Below are 21,816 nucleotides of genomic sequence, written 5' to 3' on the forward strand. Positions count from 1 at the left end.
TATACTAAATAATATAAGCGTGAAATTTGGTTTGATTTAGAATGGACTATTATCATGCACCTGTATCAAAACAGGGTCAGCGGGAAAAAAATACATATTATCTAAGCACTTAAATAGCAAAAGGACAACGCTTTTCCCGTGGTTAATTTTCATGCCAGCCTGGTGGGCTATACTCCTGTTGTAAATAGAACCAAATGTGCCTAATATTAGGAAAGTTGAGAAATAAATATAGTAGGCCTAGCCTATAGAAAGTGGATGGGATCCTCCTATTTTTAAGAGGCCATCACTCTGTTTTCTCATGCAATTGAATAGCCTATAGAAATGTTGTGCAACATGAGCTCATGGGCTCTCATGAAGTGTTTGATTAAATGTTCGAATACATTTGCATTGATGTCAGAGTGGTTAGAGGGACAATAGAGTGCTGTGAGTAACAGGCAGTTAGCACGTTTGGTAGGCTACTAATGACAATCAGCAGCATCAGAGCTTGGAGGAGCCTAATTACTGTGACTAAATGTTTATGTGGAATTTGACTGCCGTCATGACTCGTGACCGCCAGTGTGGCGGTAATACGATCACCATCACGGGCCAATTTTTTCTTGAGCAGATGGTTGGTGGGCCAGAACATATTTCAAACCTTGATTACATATGATCAAATATGCCTCTCTATTTATGCGTGGGAATACTAGGGAACAGATTTCCTAAATTAAAATCACTTTGAGCTGAATTCCTTGTGATTTTACAGTCCTTAATAATGTCCAACATAAAAAAAATGTAAATACCCCCCCCAAAGATTCCCTCAGAAAACATGGGTGCCTGCCTATTGGGGAACCCTGGTTTAGACAAATAATCAGTTCTCAGGAGGAACGGCGTGGTGGAGGTTGGCAGTTTAGTGATGGCCACCTAGCAGCATGACTATCGGAAAAAGGCAAGCAAGCGTTCCTGAAGTGTGAAACCTCACAGGTAGATAAGCTGGTCTAGAGATTAAAGATAACAGTGATGCTGTGTTGCTGCCAATCAGAATCACATCTCCTCTGAGGATTAAAAAAGGTGGCTGGGAAGGAACCAACATCAGGACAGAGGGGAGGACATCACAGACCATTCTGTATGGACCTGACTCTACAGCTGAAAGATATTTGTATATGTACTGTGCTGTGGTGCGGCAATACATGTCTTAGTTTGGACATATTCTGAAACGAATGCGATAGTATAACATACAATGAAGTCAAGTCACTGCACGCTGGAGTATTCGGGTTAGAGTGGGATGATTGTGTAGGCATGTATTCTCACCACGTCCACTGTGCTGAACACATGGCAGTAGTGGTGGTTGGTCTGCAGGTCCTTGGTGATGTAGGCAAATGTGCACAGATCCTCTGGGTCCTGGGCCGCACACGAGATGTTCCGGATCTCATGCTCAGCTATGATGTTCTGTATTGGAGGAGTGTCCAACAAGACACTACAATGAGTATACTGTATGTATAGTCACAGAGACATCAATAAAGATCACATTCACATCTCCATTATGAAAGAACATGCCAATACGTTCTTAATTGCAATGGCGACACAGAAGTTTCTACCCTGTGACCCCCCAAAAAAGGCCCATCTGTCATGTATATGATACACTTAACAGACAGGGGTGACATTTAGTATGAAGGAGGGAGAGGTTGGGGCTGAATCAATGTGATAGGTGTGATGTGATGCTGGGCAGCCTCCTCCTCCCCTGGTGTCTAGTCTCCCTGGCTGGGACAGGTGTGTGGGTGTCTATCTAGTTTTCAGATATCGCTGTATGGATCAGGTCCAAGGTGAAAAAGGGGCACCCAGCCAACCAACCTTATTGGCTGCGTCAATGAATTTCACCCCTTTGTATGTGATGGAGAGGACGATGGTGGGGACCTTCCTCATCTGCTCTGTCGACCTCTGGGGGGGAGGGAGGAAATTAGTCTGGGTCCTTTCAGCAGAGATAGAGAATGATGTCTCTCTAAACATGAGGAGACTAGAGTAGTAGTTAAAGGCGTGACCTACCCTCATTTTGGCACAGGCGTCCTGGGTGGACTCTGTCCCACGTAGCTCCTTGATGAGCATAGATCCCAGGTACTGGATTTTGAGTGTGAGAAACATTAATATAGTAATACAGAGTGAGAAACCATATATATTAAAGAAAGACATTAGTGAGTTACTGCAGGAACAGGTGTCACTTACATTGGCTTCATAGTCACAGGACTCAAAGATGAGCTTCTCAGGCTGGTGGTGCCAGTTCTGTACAGGGGTGTAAGGTGCTGCCAGGCTGGGGGGTCGCAGGGTCAGGCGGGGCTCCCGATGCCGCTCCTCATACCTCTCATGTGAGCGGTGTCTTCCACTGCGGGGCCGGTGGGGGTCCACATCGTAAGCTGGGTCAGGCCCCTTCCTCCTCCCAGGCTCCCCCAACGGCAGGAGGGGGTCCATGGAACGACCCGCGTAGGAGTCCATGTGACTGATGGGAGAGGAGGTCTGGGATACCAGGTCCTGACACCTGATCTGGGACAGGCGGGGGGGCTTGACAGGAGGTTCCTCATAGGGCCGTTCTGCCAGCGAGGCAATGATGCGTTTTCTGTGTCCCAGCAGGGTGATTTTCAGTACCTGGAAGATACAAAACAGTCCTAACCACTGAACAAACTATTTCAAAATGTGCTCTCTCAAAGTAAATTTCAGAGAGACACACTCACGTTGACAATCTCCAGCTCCCACAGGTTCTTGACACAGTCTAGGCTGCGGTATCCGCTGGACAGGAAGTTGTGGAGGTACTCCTGCAGGCCCAGGAGGTCCAGCCAGGAGGAGAGAGAGATGCTTCCGTCACAGCCCAGGGCCTTCACCTGCAGGGGGAGACAGTCACACCCTGATCACTCCACTCCCCACATAGTCAGGGCTGATGACACTCGCTAGAGCTACTGCATGGGGCCATAGGGGAACTCATTAAAGTCAGGAGTTCGGAGAGACTCACCTTTGGCAGGGACCGAGCTGCATGCAGGATCTTCCTTCGATGTCCTGGGTCAGTAATGCCTATCTCCCTCAGGTCCTGTTCCTCCATCACATTACTGCCCTGTAACAGAGAGGACCGATTGGGTTAAAATGACATCACAGTGACCATACTAACTTGGCTTCAATGTTGCCGTAACAGGCTTAGCTGTGTAAACTGGACAGGGAATTTGATAACACAATAATTCAATGGAGAGGGTTTTCTCATATTGTCAATGGAAATATAACACAGCAACTTAGTGTTAAAAGGCAAACCAGACCCAGACAAAGACACACCCACGTGGTTGGTTAGTGAGCTGCCTCCCCTAATGCTGCCATTGCAAAAATAAGGGGTCCATTTCTTTGGAGTGTCAAGCACTTCTCCCTTCTCCCATAGAGAGAACATACAGCTGACTACAGCACTGAAATAAACGTCAATACATCCCTCTAGTAAATGTAATTTAAGTGGATGAGAGAGGAAAGGGGAGGGAGGGGGACAAGCACCAGGGAGCATGAGCAAGGGTCAAACCTTGCTCATGCAGGTAGCCTAGTGGTTAGAGCGTTGGGCCAGTAACCAAAAGGTTTCTAGTTCGAATCCCCGAACTGACAAGGTAAAAAAAAAAATCTGTCGTTCTGCCCCTGAATAAGGCAGTTAACCCACTGTTCCTAGGCGTCATTGTGAATGAGAACTTGTTCACCAACCTAGTTAGATAAAGGTAAAAAACAAAAATATCTACAGTTCCACACAATACTATCCCCAAGGCTGAGACAGCCGGCAGGAACAATGGGTGGCTAATCCTCTTGGATCAATCAGGGAACTTCAGGAGGGGGACAGGGAGGAGCAAGGTGGGAAGAGCGGAGTCCTACTGAGTCGACAACCGCAGGCAGCACTAAATGACTTTGACCACGAAGGTTAGCCTCCCTCCACCGAGTGTCATTCATCAGGGTCACTCGATGGGTCCTTCCATTGGCCTGACGTGGTCAAATGAAAGAGGAATTACTAGCCATTACTCAAATGACTGACTTGGAAGTTGCTACTGGCACACACTTGTGTAAAGCTCTATGGACCCTGCAACAGTGTTGTGCATGAGCCCTGTCAGTGGGATGGAGGGTCAGGAGCTGACAAACTGCGTTCCTGCAGGGGCAAAGGGAGTGGGAGGGAGGGGGCATCAGTGTGTGTGTTACACGGCGTAATATATACAGGGGTGAAATGAGTCATGGGGACTGTGGCTCAGCCATGGCAGGGAGGCAGATACCCAGGGATTGTGTGTGTGTGTGTGTGTGTGTGTGTGTGTGTGTGTGTGTGTGTGTGTGTGTGTGTGTGTGTGTGTGTGTGTACACACACTTTCTTTTGGCTCTACTGTATTAACCTGAGCATGTCTAGGGATGAAGATCATGACTCAGGTATTTTCCACTGTTAGGATTATGTATGTGTTTATGGGAAGAGGGTAGATACAGAGAGGTATTCAGAGAGAGAGAGAGAGAAAGAGAGATTCACAGAGAGAGAGAGATTCAGAGAGAGAGATTCAGAGAGATTCACAGAGAGAGAGAGATATTCAGAGAGATTCAGAGAGAGAGATTCAGAGAGAGATTCACAGAGAGAGAGAGAGATTCAGAGAGAGAGTGAGAGAGAGATTCACAGAGAGAAAGAGATTCAGAGAGAGAGATTCAGAGAGAGAGAGAGAGAGAGAGAGATTCAGAGAGAGAGTCAGATTCAGAGAGAGAGAGATTCACAGAGAGAAAGAGATTCAGAGAGAGAGATTCAGAGAGAGAGAGAGATTCTCAGAGAGAGAGATTCAGAGAGAGTGAGATTCACAGAGAGATAGAGAGAGCGAGAGAGATAGAGAGAGAGAGAGATTCAGAGAGAGAGAGAGCGAGAGAGATGAGAGAGAGAGAGATTCTCAGAGAGAGCGAGAGAGATTCAGAGAGAGAGAGAGATTCAGAGAGAGCGAGAGAGATTCAGAGAGAGAGAGAGAGCGAGAGAGATTCAGAGAGAGCAGAGAGATACAGAGAGAGCGAGAGAGATTCAGAGAGAGCGAGAGAGAGATAGAGAGAGCGAGAGAGATCAGAGAGAGAGATTACAGAGAGCAGAGAGATACAGCGAGAGAGATAGAGAGAGCGAGAGAGATAGAGAGAGCGAGAGAGATAGAGAGAGCGAGAGAGATAGAGAGAGCGAGAGAGATACAGAGAGAGCGAGAGAGATACAGAGAGAGAGAGAGAGATAGAGAGAGCGAGAGAGATACAGAGAGAGCGAGAGAGATACAGAGAGAGAGAGAGATACAGAGAGAGCGAGAGAGATACAGAGAGAGCGAGAGAGATACAGAGAGAGCGAGAGAGATACAGAGAGAGCGAGAGAGATAGAGAGATACAGAGAGCGAGAGAGATACAGAGAGAGCGAGAGAGATACAGAGAGAGCGAGAGAGATACAGAGAGAGCGAGAGAGATACAGAGAGAGCGAGAGAGATACAGAGAGAGCGAGAGAGATACAGAGAGAGCGAGAGAGATACAGAGAGAGCGAGAGAGATACAGAGAGAGCGAGAGAGATACAGAGAGAGCGAGAGAGATACAGAGAGAGCGAGAGAGATACAGAGAGAGCGAGAGAGATAGGAGTGTCAGTGGGCTAGAGAGAGCGAGAGAGATACAGAGAGAGCAGACAGAGAGAGCGAGAGAGATACAGAGAGAGCAGCAAAATCAGAGAGAGCGAGAGAGATCAACTTGAATCATGAGGCAAGAGAGAGAGAGCGAGAGAGATCAAAGCCAAAGGAACGGAGTAATATTAAGAAATACTATAGATCGAAGCAATGTAGTTTGGAAACTTACCAAAAAACAATTAAGCAACAACAAATTCAATCCCTTTTAGACAACTTCCTGGACAAATGTTCCACTGTAATAGTGAAGGTGTAAACTTGACAGTATAAAATCTTAACAGTATATTTGACCTCTCAGCTTCCCTATCAAATCTAAAAATCTCAAATAGATAACCGAAGAAAATGAACAACAATGACAAATGGTTTGATGAAGAATGCAAAAATCTAAGAAAGAAATTGGACAGGTTTCTCCAACCAAAAACATAGAGACCTGGAAAACCTGAGTCTATGCCTTCACTATGGTGAATCACTAAAACAATACAGAAATACAATATGAAAAAAGAAGGAACAGCACGTCAGAAACCAGCTCAATGTAATTGAAGAATCCATAGACTCTAACCACTTCTGGGAAAATTGGAAAACACTAAACAAACAACAATACGAAGAATTATCTATCCAAAATGGAGATGTATGGGTAAACCACTTCTCCAATCTTTTTGGCTCTATAACAAAGAACAAACATTAAAAACATACACATGATCAAATACAAATCTTAGAATCAACTATTAAAGACTACCAGAACCCACTGGATTCTCCAATTACCTTGAATGAGCAACATGCCAAAATAAAAACCCTCCAACCCAAAAAGGCCTGTGGTGTTGATGGTATCCTCAATGAAATGATTGAATATACAGACAACAAATTCCAATTGGCTATATTAAAACTCTTTAACACCATCCTTAGCTCTTTGGAACCAAGGACTGATCACCTCAATCCACAAAAGTGGAGACAAATTTGACCCCAATAACTACTGTGGGACATGCATCAACAGTAACCTTGGGAAAATCCTATGCATTATCATTAACAGCAGACTCGTACATTTCCTCAGTGAAAACAATGTACTGAGCAAATGGCAAATTGGCTTTTAAACAAATTATTGTACGACAGATCACGTATTCACCCTGCACACCCCAATTGACAAACAAACAAACCAAAACAAAGGCAAAGCCTTCTCATGCTTTGTTGATTTCAAAAAAGCCTTTGACTCAATTTGGCTTGAGGGTCTGCTATACAATTGATGGAAAGTGGTGTGTGGTTAAAATAGGCAAAAAACACACATTTATTCCCACAGGGCCATGGGGTGAGACAGGGATGCAGCATAAGCCCCACCCTCTTCAACATATATATCAACGAATTAGTGAGGGCACTAGAAAAGTCTGCAGAACCCGGCCTCACCCTACCAGAATCTCAAGTCAAATGTCTACCGTTTGCTGATGATCTGGTGCTTCTGTCACCAACCAAGGAGGGCCTACAGCAGCACCTAGATCTTCTGCACAGATTCTGCCAGACTTGGGCCCTGACAGTAAAATCTCAGTAAGACCAAAATAATGGTGTTCCAAAAAAAGATCCAGTCGCCAGGACCACAAATACAAATTCCATCTAGACACTGTTGCCCTAGAGCACACAAAAAACTGTACATACCTTGGCCTAAACATCAGCGCCACAGGTAACTTCCACAAAGCTGTGAATTCTGCAAAAATATCATCTGTGTACAACGTAGAACACCAAATAATGCATGCAGAGCAGAATTAGGCCGATACTCGCTAATTATCAAAATCCAGAAAAGAGGCGTTAAATTCTACAACCACTTAAAAGGAAGCGATTCCCAAACCTTCCATAACAAAGCCATCACCTACAGAGAGATGAACCTGGAAAAGAGTCCCCTAAGCAAGCTGGTCATGGGGCTCTGTTCACAAACACAAACAGACCCCAGAGCCCCAGTACAGCAACAAAATTAAACCCAACCAAACCATGAGAAAACAAAAAGATAATTACTTAACACATTGGAAATAATTAATAAATAAACAGAGCAAACTAGAATGCTATTTGGCCCTAAACAGAGAGTAGACAGTGGCAGAATACCTGACCACTGTGACTGACTCAGACTTAAGGAAAGCTTTGACTGTGTACAGACTCAGTGAGCATAGCCTTGCTATTGAGAAAGGCTGCCGTAGGCAGACATGGCTCTCAAGAGAAGACAGGCTATGTGCTCACTGCCCACAAAATGAGGTGGAAACTGAGCTGCACTTCCTAACCTCCTGCCCAATGTATGACCATATTAGAGAGACATATTTCCCTCAGATTACACAGATCCACAAAGAATTCGAAAACAAATCCAATTTTGAAAAACTCCCATATCTACTGGGTGAAATTCCACAGTGTGCCATCACAGCAGCAAGATTTGTGACCTGTTGCCACGAGAAAAGGGCAACCAGTGAAGAACACACACCATTGTAAATACAACCCATATCTATGCTTGTTTATTTTATCTTGTGTCCTTTACCATTTGTACATTGTTAAAACACTGTATATATATATATATATATATATATATATATATATATATATATATATATATGACATTTGTAATGTCTTTATTGTTTTGAAACTTCTGTATGTGTGATGTTTACTGTTAATTTTTATTGTTTATTTCACTTTATATATTCACTTTATATATTATCTACCTCACTTTCTTTGGCAATGTTAACACATGTTTCCCATGCCAATAAAGCCCTTGAATTGAATTGAGATACAGAGAAAGATACAGAGAGAGAGAGAGAGAGAGAGAGAGAGAGAGAGAGAGAGAGAGAGATACAGAGAGAGAGAGAGAAAGAGAGATACAGAGAGAGATACAGAGAAAGAGAGATAGAGATAGAGAGAGATACAGAGAAAGATACAGAGAAAGAGAGAGAGAAGAGATAGAGATACAGAGAGAGATACAGAGAAAGATACATACAGAGAAAGAGAGAGATAGAGAGAGATAGAGAGAAAGATACAGAGAGAGAGAGATACAGAGAGAGAAAGATACAGAGAGAGATACAGAGAGATACAGAGAGAGAGAGATACAGAGAAAGATACAGAGAGAGATACAGAGAGAGAGAGATACAGAGAAAGATACAGAGAGAGAAAGATACAGAGAGAGAGAGATACAGAGAGAGAGAGATACAGAGAAAGATACAGAGAGAGAGAGATACAGAGAGAGAGATACAGAGAAAGATACAGAGAGAGAAAGATACAGAGAGAGAGAGATACAGAGAGAGAGAGATACAGAGAGAGAGATGAGAAGAGGAAATACAGTAAAACGTTTAGACAACGGCTCATTGTGCCTCCTTTATTCCTCTAATAACTCATAGTGGAATGACAGCTCTGGGGACTTCTACACTCACACCTTATCTGATCACTTCAGTCATCTCTCCAGCTGATGATTTAGAGCTGAACAATACAATGATGAGGGGAATGAAGCCAGAGTACAGCTGCCCACATTTCCTTGGCGTGTTTAGAGTTTGGAGCACAGACGGCACACTACTGCTCCTGGTGCAGACGAGACTCTTTCTGTGTATGAAATACTAAAGGAGGAGTAGCTACCATTCACATCAGCCCCATCTATCCATCAGCACCAGGATTCAATTACGTTACGCAACAGGTATAACAAAAGACCACTATGGAACACATACTGATACATTTCTATTGCTGGGCTGGGGAGTCAGTGAGCGGTACGAGGCAACATGGTGCAAGGCAATGGTAAATGATACAAATCAGTTTATTTTCAAATCAGGCCATCATATGAGGAACCAAGACGTAAAGGGGAGTTATTCAACAGTGTAATAGCATTCATAATACATTCATAAGGTTGTTTTCTATTGCAGACTATGTTTGGAAGATTTAGTGTGTTTGCAGTGTTAGTGTCCTTCACTAATGGCGTCAGAGGCTGCCGTCCATGTCGACAGAGTGATTTCCAGGACCAACACAGACACACATAGATCCCTCATCTCTGGCTGACTGCATCTCTCTGATCCTGACACTCATACTAAACGCATTCTGAGAACCCCCCCACATCTACACCAGTTACCACAGAGACTAGAGAAGGGCCCTTGCCTCAATGTCAAAATAAACTTGAAATGGATTAACTCATTTCTGATGAAAGGCAATTGAGTAGAGGAAATTCTCCAACTGCCTGATATGGAGACAAAATGCAACATTCACCCCAACCTATCCCTGCTGTATAAGCGTTCATCGGTCAACCCACCAAGGCCACAAACTGCAAGAGAACGTGTGATAAACAGTCTTAATCAGACTCCGACGACTGGGAACTCTGGGAGAATCAGACCTCTTCCAGAGCAGGCGTTGCAGAATATAGTGAGAATACATTACATAGAGCTGACTACAGCACCACGGACTGAAGGGGACATGCTCAGGCTGGAATACGACTGCTCCAGACAGTCTTGTGCCATGAGCCTGGGGGACTGAGGCAGTTAGGTGGGTATGATCCATCAGCCAGGCTATGTTCTGCCAACCAAAGAAAAGAGTGAGTGGTGGGCTCGAGGGGTTGTGTGTGTAGATTGTGAAAATGTTTTGACAAATGGACCTCAATCAAGAAATTCCCTTCCAACTTAATGCTAATCCTTTTTAAATAGCTCAACGCACACAACAATGTAAAAATCAATTAGGCCCTTCCTCCGCTATCCCTGAGTTTACCGGGTGCGGCAGTTAGTCTGTCCTCTCTGTCATTTATTCTCACTATAACCCGCCTCCGAAGAATAGGTAATGGAAATATTATTCCCATTAGAGGCTGTGGTGTGTTCATTACGTGACTACTTTGTGCCAAACCAAACAGAAGAGAGACTGGACTGTGAGGATCACACAGGCTGGCATATTAACAGAGGAAGGACAGGCTGCTCCTCTCCTCTGATATTGCTCATTGGCATCATTGTGATGTTTGATTACAAGCCGAGCAGGTCCCTGGGCAATCATTACCGGTACAGTGAGCCTGCCTGCGACTTCTCTGCTGATCTCAGAGACTTCAAGGAAATACATTTTCCCTGGCTGCCTTGATGAACACACACTCTACTGCTGTGGAGTCTCACCAACAGAGCGGGAGCCTCAACGAAGATAAGAGAATGCTAACTCAGTCTCGTTTCTATCACAGTACTGCCTGCCACTAGTAGGATGCTTTTGAAGTTAGAGTAGTCATTTATGTACAAGGAAGAGGTGTCCGTTTCTTGCGACAGGCATTACCAGTCCAGTTGACAGCATGCAGAGTACAGATGGATGCTTGCTTGCTTCTTCCACTCGTTCTCTCTCTGGGTCAATATAGATTCAAGTTTCACGTTTTAATGCCATGTGCACAAGTACAGTGAAATGCCTTTCTTGCCAGCTCCAAACCCAACAATGCAGTAATCAATATTAAATGTAGCACTAAAAAAATACCAAGGTAGAAACACAAGAGAAATAAAAAATAAAAGGAACATGAGAAAGTAAGAAGCTGTATACAGGGTCAGTTCCAATACCATATTTACAATGTGCAGGGATCCTGGAGTGATCGAGGTAGATATGTATCGGGGTAAGGTACGCAACAGGATACAAGATAAACAGAGTAGCAGCAGATAAATGAAGATTGTACGTGAGTGTGTGTGCTTAGAGTCAGTATAAATGTGTATGCGTGTTATGTGTGTGTTGGAGTGTCAGTGTGCAGAGTCCTGTGAGTGTGCCTAGAGGCCGTGCAAAGATCAAAATAAATACAAGGGTCAACTCAGATAGTCTGTGTAGACATTTTGTTAGCTATTTAGCAGTCTTATGGCTTGGGGATAGAAACTGTTAAGGAGCCCGTTGGTGTCAGACTTGATACACCGGTACTGCTTTCCGTGTGGCAGCAGAGAGAACAGTCTATGGCTTGGGTGGCTTTAACAATTTTCTGGGCCTTCCTTTCACACCGCCTGATATTGAGGTCCTGGACGGCAGGGAGCTTGGCCCCAGTGATGTACTGGGCTGTCCGCACCACCCTTTGTAGCTCCATGCGATTGAGGGCGGTGCTGTTGCCATACCAAGCAGTGATGCAGCTAGTCAAGATGCTCTCAATGGCGCAGCTGTAGAACTTTTGGAAAATTTGAGGGCTTGAGCCAAACTTTTTTAACCTCCTGAGGGGGAAGAGGTGCTGTCTTGCCTTCTCCACGATCAGATCCGTGGTCTTACTGATGTTGAGGGAGAGGTTGTTGTCCTGGCACCACACTGCCAGGTCATGGACCTCCTCCCTGTAGGCTGTCTCATCATCGCCGATGATCAGGCCTACCACCGTCATGTCATCAACAAACTTGATTATAGTGTTGGAGTTGTGCGTAGCCACGCAGTCGTGGGTCAACAGGGAGTACAGGAGGGGACTTAGCACACACGCCTGTAGGGCGCCCGTGTTGAGGGTCAGCATGGCGGAGGTGATGTTGCCTACCCTAACTACGTAGGGTCAGCTCGTCAGGAAGTCCAAGATCCAGTTGTAGAGGGAGGTGTTCAGTCCCAGGGTCTTGAGCTTGATGATGAGCTTGGAGGGGACAATGGTGCTGAACACTGAGCTGTAGTCAATGAACAGCATTTTCACATAGGTACAGTATCTTATCTAGGTGGGTGAAGGCAGTGTGAAGAGCAATTGAGATTGTGTCATCTATGGATCTGTTGGGGCGGTATGCAAATTGGAGTGGGTCTCGGGTGTCTGGTATGGTGGAGTTAGTGTGTGCCATAACCAGCCTCTCATAACATTTCATGATTACAGATGTGTGTGCTCCAGGGCGGTAGTCATTGTGGCATGAAAGCCTTCGAGTTCTTAGGAACAGGGATGATGGTGGTCAACTGTGGGGATTACAGACGGGGACAGGTAAAGGTTGAAAATGACTGAATATGCCTGCCAGCTGATCTGCGCATGCTCTGAGAATGTACCCTGGAATACCATCCAGCCCCGCGGCCTTGCGAGTGTTGACCTGATGAAAGACCTTACTCAAGTCGGCCTAAGAGAGCGAGATCACCTGGATCGGTGGTGGCCCTCACGCACGGTATTGTGCTCTAATTGTCGAAGCGTGCATCAAATGTGTTGAGTTCGTTTTGTAGATCACGACTGGGTCTTCTTTTTGTAATCCTTAATAGACTGTAGACCTTGCCACATGCGTTGGGCGTCAGAGCCTGTGTAATAGGATTCCAATTTATTCCTATATTGCCCTTTTGCTCATTTGATGACTCTGCGGAGGTCATAGTGGGACTTCTTGTACTTGTTCTGGTCCCCAGCCGTAGCCTCAGGGTGGTCTGCGATGGCCCCATGTGTGGTAGCCCTGTCCATGTGTGGTAGCCCTGTAGTTTAGCGCCAATCTGTTTTAATCCAGAGTTTTTGATTGGGAAATCAGCGAACATTCACTGTAGGGACAACGTCGCAAATGCATTTCCTTATGATGCCAGTGATGGAGGTTAGCTTGTTGATGTTATCGACAGAGTCTCGGAACATATTCCAATCAGCGCTAGCAAAGCATAATCTGATTCTGATGATCAATTCTCAACAGAAGCGAGTCACGGGTTCTTCCTGTTTGAGGAAGCAGGAATACGGAGTCATGATCTGATATAGAAACACATCTCGTAATTTTTTTAAAGGGCTTTCCTTCACTTGTCTCCGACCACACAATCACTGTTATCGTATTGATCTGGTGCTGGGAGCAGCTTGAGGGCCAAGGAGACATCACAGTACTCAGACTGCTGGAATAAATTGAGTTTAATTAGAAAACTTCAAGGCCGCTCTGTACAACATACATTAAGACACAACACTGACTCCCCCAAAACCAGGGGTAAAATCTTCAGATGGGTTGTTCTCAGATAGCCATCATTTAATTTCACATGCATTTTTGTGCAGTCAATAGGAATTGAAGATGGGGGGGGGGAACTGATTAAAATGTATTTGAATTATTTTCTGACAGCAGACTCTTTGAGCAGCTGAACCTAAAAGCTGTGAGTTGTCAGATAGCTGGAATAGAGGTCTTAAATCACACAAACACACACACACACACACACACACACACACGCACACACACACACACACACACAAACAAAACATGTGTGTGGAGTCTGTTTTTGTACCCCATTGACAGACATGTGGCAGAGTGACTCAGTGCTGTGAAGGTTTATTAATGAGAAGGGTATATGAGGAGCTTATGCAGCTGTCAAAACCTACTGGTAATGGACCAGGAGATTAGTATAAAGGGGTTCATCTGTCTGGTAAGTACAGTTTTAATTACTTTTGGCAAGGACCATCATCTTCCTTCCAAATTTGGCAACAGATATAGGCCCAGTACTGTTGGCACGAGCAGATATATATACACACAAGGTTTAACCAATACAGAGACGCTAAGAAGATCTTGGGCATACACACACTCTCTCCATGCCTCGCTGATGATTTGTGCAGATCAGATATTCATAGTGCATAGGGAGGGATGTAGAGTCACTGGTGCTTAGCATCCATGGCACTTGTTGTAGGCCCAGTGCTGCCACATCCTTGGCCCAAAATATTACATTTGCTTCTATGTGTCTCAAGCTGGAAATGCTTGACCGATTACAAACCAGTCCACACACATTTGAAAGACTGTACAGATTCCTGCGGGTGGTTAGGGGGAGGGGGGGGTTGGAAAAGGAACATGAGGAAAGTTATTTCCAGGCACAAATTGAGAACTCTTAAAAGGTCACCATTTACTGAAATATCTGACAGGAAGAAATGCTACAAAAAAAGTTACTGCTTTTATCCAAATCCCTCCTACAGAATTGGGCAAAGCAGGTGGTATCTGAGCCTAATAAAAAAGGTAGGAAATTGGCAGTGCCATTCTTTGGAGAGAATTGAGGGAAGGAGGAGGGAGAGAATGAAGGGAGAAGAAGATCAGAGCCATGCAGAAACCCAGAGAAATAAACCAATCAGGAGGTGAGAGAAAATGTAAACAACTCAGCCCTTTAAAATCCCACTGGAGAATGATCTGCAATTCACTGGCATATGTAGAGTATGCTCTCATGATGTAGTAGTTCATTAAAGATAATCATAGCAGGTGCATTTTCATGTAGCGTATCCACTCTGACACAGCTGGTCCATTCAGCCATTAAACCAAAGTGGCAGTATAGACAAGGCCAGGGGCAGGTCAGGACCGTAAACCCAGGCCAAACTGCTCCTGGTCAGGCTGCTGTCTCCAAGGTTGTGTTGAAGCCACGGCTGACTTTTATCCAAAGTACACCGCAGAGCTGGATAATACATCAGATTGGCGTTAATTAAACACAAAGTCTAGTTAGTGTCTGTTGTACAAGAGAGGAAAGACCTGGGGAAACAGAAAGTGCTGCTACTGCATCCCTTTACCAAAACTCTGAGTGTTCAAATGATGCATCATTTGTGGGGAAAGACACATTCAGCACCTGTGACTGTCACTGTAGATATTTTAAAGGGGGGAAGTAGCCTCTAAATATTCTCTCACAAGCCCACACAGACAGAAGAACAGAGACACTAACTCTCTTGAGAGGTGAATGTTTCAGGGAAGGTGTGTGTGTGTAGGATAGAGAGTTAAGCCTAGGTGAGGAGGGACATCTTCATTCTGACACAACATGGCTCTTTAATTTACAGCTCCCGGCCCAACGGCCTACTCTTCTGCCTGGCCAGCAGGGACCTCCATCCTCTCCTCCATCAATCATTACTGAAGCTGCTAAAAACCATCATGGCTGGAAAACAACAACACAGCACACCAGGGGCTGGATAACCCTAGTCAGCCTGGCAACACCACAATAACACCAACCCACCAGTTATTGACATACAGTTCAATTATGGTGAGGCAGCAGTTGGTACTCAGGCAGTCAACTGATTGTGAATGAAAGAATGTGAGACTGTGGAAGTGTTGGCTGAGCAGCTGTAAGGTGAGAGTTAGGCACAATGGAGCTCCCAACAGTAATAATGGCATCAAACACATAACTGCTGTTAGCTGCGTGATAACACAGGTTGTGTTGGACTTGTGAACAGGCTGAATAGGTTTTGTGTGTACTGTGCAGCTTTCCGTTTGGCACAGAGCCTAGATACCTCTTGAGTGTTAAGCCTTTCCTTGTCCCCCTCGCTCCACTCTGACTCGTGTTGCAAAGCTACCGATAATTTACCAAAGTTACAGAAATGTTTTGTAATTTTGGTAATTAACAGAAAATCTATGGCAATCTATCATAACTTTGGTCATTTATAATTGAATAACTTAAAAAAAAAAGTATTAATATATAGTAATCATTTATTATATTTGTGTCCATATTGTCCATGAGTTTCTAGTAGATAAACCATATGGTTCAATAGAATATAGCCTAATTAATGAAAAAAGTATCTTAACAATGGCATTATTTTCTATTAACTCTGCAACTCTTCCAACTATTGACTTATTTCGCAACTACCCCCAGTTGGATGCCAAAACATTGACAACAAATATCTATTGACATAGTGAAATAAATAAAGTGTGTATAAAAAATAATGGTATTCACTGAGTTGATGGTTTATATTTAGGATAACGTCTAACCGCTTTGTCAATATATGTTATCCTTAAAATCATGTTATTTAATAATATCAAATATTTGACTTGTGATAAGGCCACACAGTGGGCTAGAGATAATTACAGACACCTGTGATAATCTCAAATACCCAAAAGGGCCACTTGATGTCTTGTGAAAGATTACATAAAATCCTTGAAAGATATCAAGATCCTGGTAGTTTACTGGTAATGTTTCCAGTAATACACCCGCTGGTAGTTTACTGGTAATGTTTCCAGTAATACACCCGCTGGTAGTTTACTGGTAATGTTTCCAGTAATACACCCGCTGGTAGTTTACTGGTAATGTTTCCAGTAATACACCCGCTGGTAGTTTACTGGTAATGTTTCCAGTAATACACCCGCTGGTAGTTTACTGGTAATGTTTCCAGTAATACACCCGCTGGTAGTTTACTGGTAAAGTTTCCAGTAATACACCCTCTGGTAGTTTACTGGTAAAGTTTCCAGTAATACACCCTCTGGTAGTTTACTGGTAATGTTTCCAGTAATACACCCTCTGGTAGTTTACTGGTAAAGCTTCCAGTAATATACCCTCTGGTAGTTTACTGGTAATGTTTCCAGTAATACACCCTCTGGTAGTTTACTGGTAATGTTTCCAGTAATACACCCTCTGGTAGTTTACTGGTAATGTTTCCAGTAATACACCCTCTGGTAGTTTACTGGTAATGTTTCCAGTAATACACCCTCTCACGGCACTGTCCTTGGAAATATTTAATAGTCATTTATTCACAGCAGTTGTGACTGACTGTCTGTGAGTGTGTGTGTGTGTTAGAAATAGTGTGTGTGAGAGAGAGAGAGAGAGGGAGCCTAGGGGGTTCACTGTTATTTTCATCTTTAAATGCTTTCGTTAATTTCGTTTACAGAGTAATTTAGTAAACAGGAACATCACACTAAGGGGATTCGATGCCAATGTCACCAACCATGAGAACATCATCTAATCAGACAGCCACAGAGGAGGGGACCCAATAAATCAACCTCCAAGCATCAAACCAACCAACTGCTCCAGTCCTGTCAGAAGGGCAATGCTAAAAGGTGACCTTTCCAATGAGATGATGCATGCCTCAACACTGTACCACACATGTAATCTGAGCAGGGAATTTGATTAACTGTATTCAATTATCCAATGAGGAAAATTGCATGGAATATTTGGTGACATTACATACATAAACACCCTTTTCAATTATTTTCAAGATGAAGCTTAAATCATGAAACACAATGATGCAATCAATTACGCAACATAAGCTTTAACCTGTGTGAAATGGCAATTCTTCAAAATGTTCCTGGCGTGAATGAGATCTCTGACAAAGACATCACACAAGGAAGGACAGGACCCCTTGAGGACCTGGGTCTTATTGCACAGAGGAGAATCAGGAACATGTGATTGAATGAAAGGGGGAGGCAGGGATCTCAGGGGGGGTGTCAGTAAATTGGAATTTACAGGGAAAGCTAATGGGATCTGCTAAGGCTAATGGATGGCTGCATCGATACTTGATTAATACCAACTGAAGGAAGAAGGAGACTGACTCTCTGAGGTCTGACTGACTTTGAAAGGAGGTAGGCAGGCAGAACAAAATAATAGACAGAGTTCCAGAAGATGAGAGAAAGAGGCAGTGAGATAGGAAGACGGGGGTGAGACAGCCCCAGATTAGCCCACAAAGGAGTGAGAGGTAGGTACAATTTAAGAGGATAAGGAGAGAGCGAGTGAGAGAGGAGGGGTGTGTGTGTGTGAGATTGACTCACCATGTAGTGCAGGTCGTCGAAGCCGTTGAGCAGCAGCTTGCTCTCGTACTGCGGCAGCCCCACGTGTTCCAGCCAGTCCCCCACGGGCTGATCCAGCAGCCGCCCAGCCGCCCCACCTGCAGACAGAGGGAAGCGCTTGAGCAGGGAGAAGCCTTTGAGCCGGTAGCAGCGGCACTCCGACGACGACACATGGCACTGCCACATCATCCTGGGCCAGCAGAACCGAGCGCACCAGCACCACGAGGGCAGGGGAGACAGCGTGACGGTGGCACCACAGTGGGCAGGGGAGACAGCGTGACGGTGGCACCACAGTGGGCAGGCGGTGGCTCCCGCACAACAGCGGGGGCCAAACCACTTTCACCTGGGATCGAGTTAAAGACCACTGGGTCTCAGGGGGCGAGGGGCTTCTGGTCCCCTCTCCTAGTTAACAGCTAGAATGCTGTGTCCACTCTGCTCTGGTTACCAGCTCAAAAGCACTCAAAAACAGAAATACATTCAACAGGGTTGAGAACAGCCACACATGTAACATTTTCCTGCTTAGACAAAAATGGTCCATATACTACATTCTATTTACACAAGATGGGTTCCCTTGAAACAGGAAAGAGGATATTCTGTCTAAAGTTGCAAGCTTGCTGATCCCTCCTCCCGCTGATTTGCTCCAGTTGTTAATGAGGGAGAGGAGAAGCGTATCACAGCATTTGGGGGGTTTCTCTCCCAGTGAAAAGTTCTTTAGAACTCGCGCGGAGCAGCAGGAGACGAACGATTAAGACAGTTCATCCGTGGCCCATCCCAGTTTCTCGCCACTTCTCCACACGGTCAGCAGATCACAAGCCAGGCAGGAGTCTCCCACCTGGACTACGTGTGTGAATCAGGAAACCCAGCGTGGCAGAGAGGAACGACAGACCGCGGTGATAATTGAAAACAGAGTGACAGTAATTAGCTTTAGATGGCTATGATGAATCAATCAAGGTTACTAGCTGTGCTTAGAATTAACTGAATGTCTACATGTGACTCCTGAAACAGAAGACACTGGAGTGGGGTGGGTAAAGTGATGAGATGGGGCATTCACTCTGGACCTGTAAACAATTTAATCTAATACATGAAGTAACTCCTTCTGATCAAAGCTAACTCAAAACATGCACCTTTGAGTTAATCCTAACGATTAAGGCTGTAAATGGTCACACGCTCGCATGACTTGGGATCAACATCACTCATTTAACTCAAAGCTGGATATTAAAACATTCCAGCAAAAATAATCTGTCCCCCTGTGCAGCCATCTGCCATCACCACTCAAACAGTTAGTCTAGTATCCTTCAAATTAACTGCAAATCATTTCCATATTTAAAAATGAAGGCACTCACTGCTTTCAGGCCAATCTTGAGAATCAGTTATTTCTGTGCCGAAATGATGTAATAGATACAGTAGATTTAAGTCATCAATACAGAGATATCTAATGCAAAACAATCTATATTACAATCAATACGTTGTTAACCTATAGAAACGCTACTACAACCCCTGACCCTGTCCTGTCAGCGTGAACCCAGAGTTCTGATCCTGTCATAATACACAGAACATACTGCACACACACACGTTAGTCCTCACAGCACAACACTTCAGTCCTGTCCACAGCCACTACACTTCAGATTAGGAACAAATCTAGCAAGTATCCAGAGTCCACTACTTCATGCGGCTTTTAAGACCTGCTGCAAGTCTCCAGGTTAAACTCCTATGCTGCCGGCATGAAAGCTTTGAGACCGCAGTTCTTCAGGCACACAGTCTGTTTGTCACTGCCCGAGTCTAACGGCAGGCTCCCTTCTGCTTTAACTCAGATACTCCGCTCAAGGTGTTCAGGCAAACGGATGGTCCGCACACAATCCTAGAGATGCTCGAGGTGGGGTCCTTCCATTGTCTGGACTGTTCACCGTACTACTGCCTGAGATTCCTCTCTCTCTCTCTCTCTCTCTCTTTCTCACTCACTCTGACTCCTGACTTCCAACTCGCTTGCTCTTCATCCATTACTCCCTCCCCTTCCCTTTCCCTCCCCTCTCTCCTTCTCTCTTTCTCTGAGACACCACAGGGCTGCTGTTCATTGTCTGTGAGTGTGAGCTGCTGCCATTCCTTTCAGCTACAGGGAACCCTGCCCCTCACTGCTTTCACTTGTTCTCTGTTAGTCCCTGATCTTTTTGATCACCATCCCTTTCTTTTTTCTTTCTATATCTCTCCATCTGCCAGCAGAGAAGAATAGGACAGGGGCGTTGGGACAGGTTCTATAGGGACCAGCAATGGGGAACTTCACAGCTCCGCCGCTATCTACCACCACCACTGTGGAGAAGGAATACACTGAACTCGATCAGAAGACAGAACAGTCTTTTCACATGGTGTGCAACAGAAAGACAGCCTTTCTCAAAGAAGCCTTTCCTAGCAGCAGGTCCCATGATCCCATGACAGTCAACTCATTGAGATGGTGCTAAGGGGTGTGGCTGGTGGAAAATATGCTTTAGTTGATTTAGGCTCACAGAGGAAGGTTAACAACCCAAACAGCCCACAGAGCGCAGCAGAAGCCGTCGTGGGCAACAGCTTTACTGCAGTGGGCTTGCCTTATTCTTGCCTTAATGCAAGTTTGCAAGGTAAAATGAGCTCATTCCCTGAAATACATGCCTCTTAATATTTTAACAGCTCACTCCAAATGCAGACCACAACAAACAAGCGAAAAACTGCCAGAATGCAATAACGAGATGGCCAACGGTTTTCCTTTTTTCTCTTTCTTCATTGGAACATCGCCGTGGGCTTAACGTTCAAGGCTGGTTCATCTTCCTTCTGTGACTGTAAAGAAGCAGCATGTTGTGGAGAGGAGCAGAGGAGGAGGAGGCTGACAGGAATGGAGGCCATGCTTCTGGTTCACTCCCACAGTCCCCTGGTCCCTGAGTGACTATCCATCAGAGCTAAAGGACAGCTTTACAGCAGAGTAGCAGACTGTACTTTAGGCTAACATAGGTGGTATATTCAGTGCACATAATTCTGTGACTGCACAGAGATCTGTTAAAATGGGTCTATAGTAAATCTAATTTACGGAAATACACTTGGTTCCTTCCAAGTTTAGCCATATTGTCCTGCAGCCACAAAGGAAACGAGGGCAAAACCAGCGAGTGGGGGGTACAGTGTCGGACCCCCAGTGAAGACATTTTGGCAGAAGTGGTGTACCAATCTGGGTCAGAAAACAGTGTCTGAGACAGCCTTAAACCAAGGACAGCCACAGTGTGAGCCAATGGATTCATGTCCTTACAGTAAACCTTCTACTTAGGTTACATAGAACACACTGGGAATTGTTGAAAGTAATTTCTAACAATGGCTGAATAAACTCAACTATTAATCTACATTCAAAATATGGCCACGTCCTTCACTGGTACTAATGTAATCTCTGGTCACCCACTATTATAACAGCTCCCTCGTGTGCTATTCAAAGAGCCAACTGCCACCCGGATGGTACATTTGTGTGTCCGACTCAGTCATCACTAACATCAACCCATTCATCACTTCCAACATGCTCTCTGATTCCGAGGGGTTGGTGTTTAAATGCGGAAGACAAATTTTGGTTGAATGCATTCAGACTAGGTATGCCCCTTCCCTCTATGCCGTCAGTGTGGGTATCACGATTCATGTATTTACAGTATCTTTCAGTTCCCCGGCTTTAAGCTATTCACATGGCTCAAATGACTGGTCTCCAGGGACCATTACAAAGCCCAAACAACATACACGTGAAGTGGTGGTGGTGGGTCCTCTAAATGCCTAAAAGACACACACAAGCACCAATTGGATGCCAAGGCGTGAACAACAATGCCAACTGAATTACATACTTTATTAAGACTAATGGC

At 44.8% G+C, this 21,816-nt stretch overlaps 1 protein-coding gene across 12 annotated transcripts in view; it reads right to left on the bottom strand.

Moving 5' to 3' along the window:
• LOC112216130 (ankyrin repeat and SAM domain-containing protein 1A-like) overlaps nt 1-21,816 on the bottom strand; it is a 109,527-nt gene that overhangs the window by 8,175 nt on the left and 79,536 nt on the right. For all 12 annotated transcript variants that reach the window (XR_006079088.1, XM_042299500.1, XM_042299502.1 and 9 more), the window contains 7 exons: nt 17,945-18,060; nt 2,975-3,073; nt 2,700-2,846; nt 2,197-2,613; nt 2,020-2,091; nt 1,828-1,914; nt 1,288-1,425 (listed from right to left, as the gene is read on the bottom strand). Coding sequence is in view for 11 of the 12 variants with exons in the window: in XM_042299500.1 (XP_042155434.1) it covers nt 1,288-1,425; nt 1,828-1,914; nt 2,020-2,091; nt 2,197-2,613; nt 2,700-2,846; nt 2,975-3,073; nt 17,945-18,060 (1,076 nt within the window). In the remaining variant the exon portion in view is untranslated. The remainder of the gene's footprint in view (nt 1-1,287; nt 1,426-1,827; nt 1,915-2,019; nt 2,092-2,196; nt 2,614-2,699; nt 2,847-2,974; nt 3,074-17,944; nt 18,061-21,816) is intronic.

This window comes from Oncorhynchus tshawytscha, linkage group LG16 (genome assembly GCF_018296145.1).
Source record: "Oncorhynchus tshawytscha isolate Ot180627B linkage group LG16, Otsh_v2.0, whole genome shotgun sequence".
In the NCBI taxonomy this organism is placed as follows: Eukaryota; Metazoa; Chordata; class Actinopteri; order Salmoniformes; family Salmonidae; genus Oncorhynchus; species Oncorhynchus tshawytscha.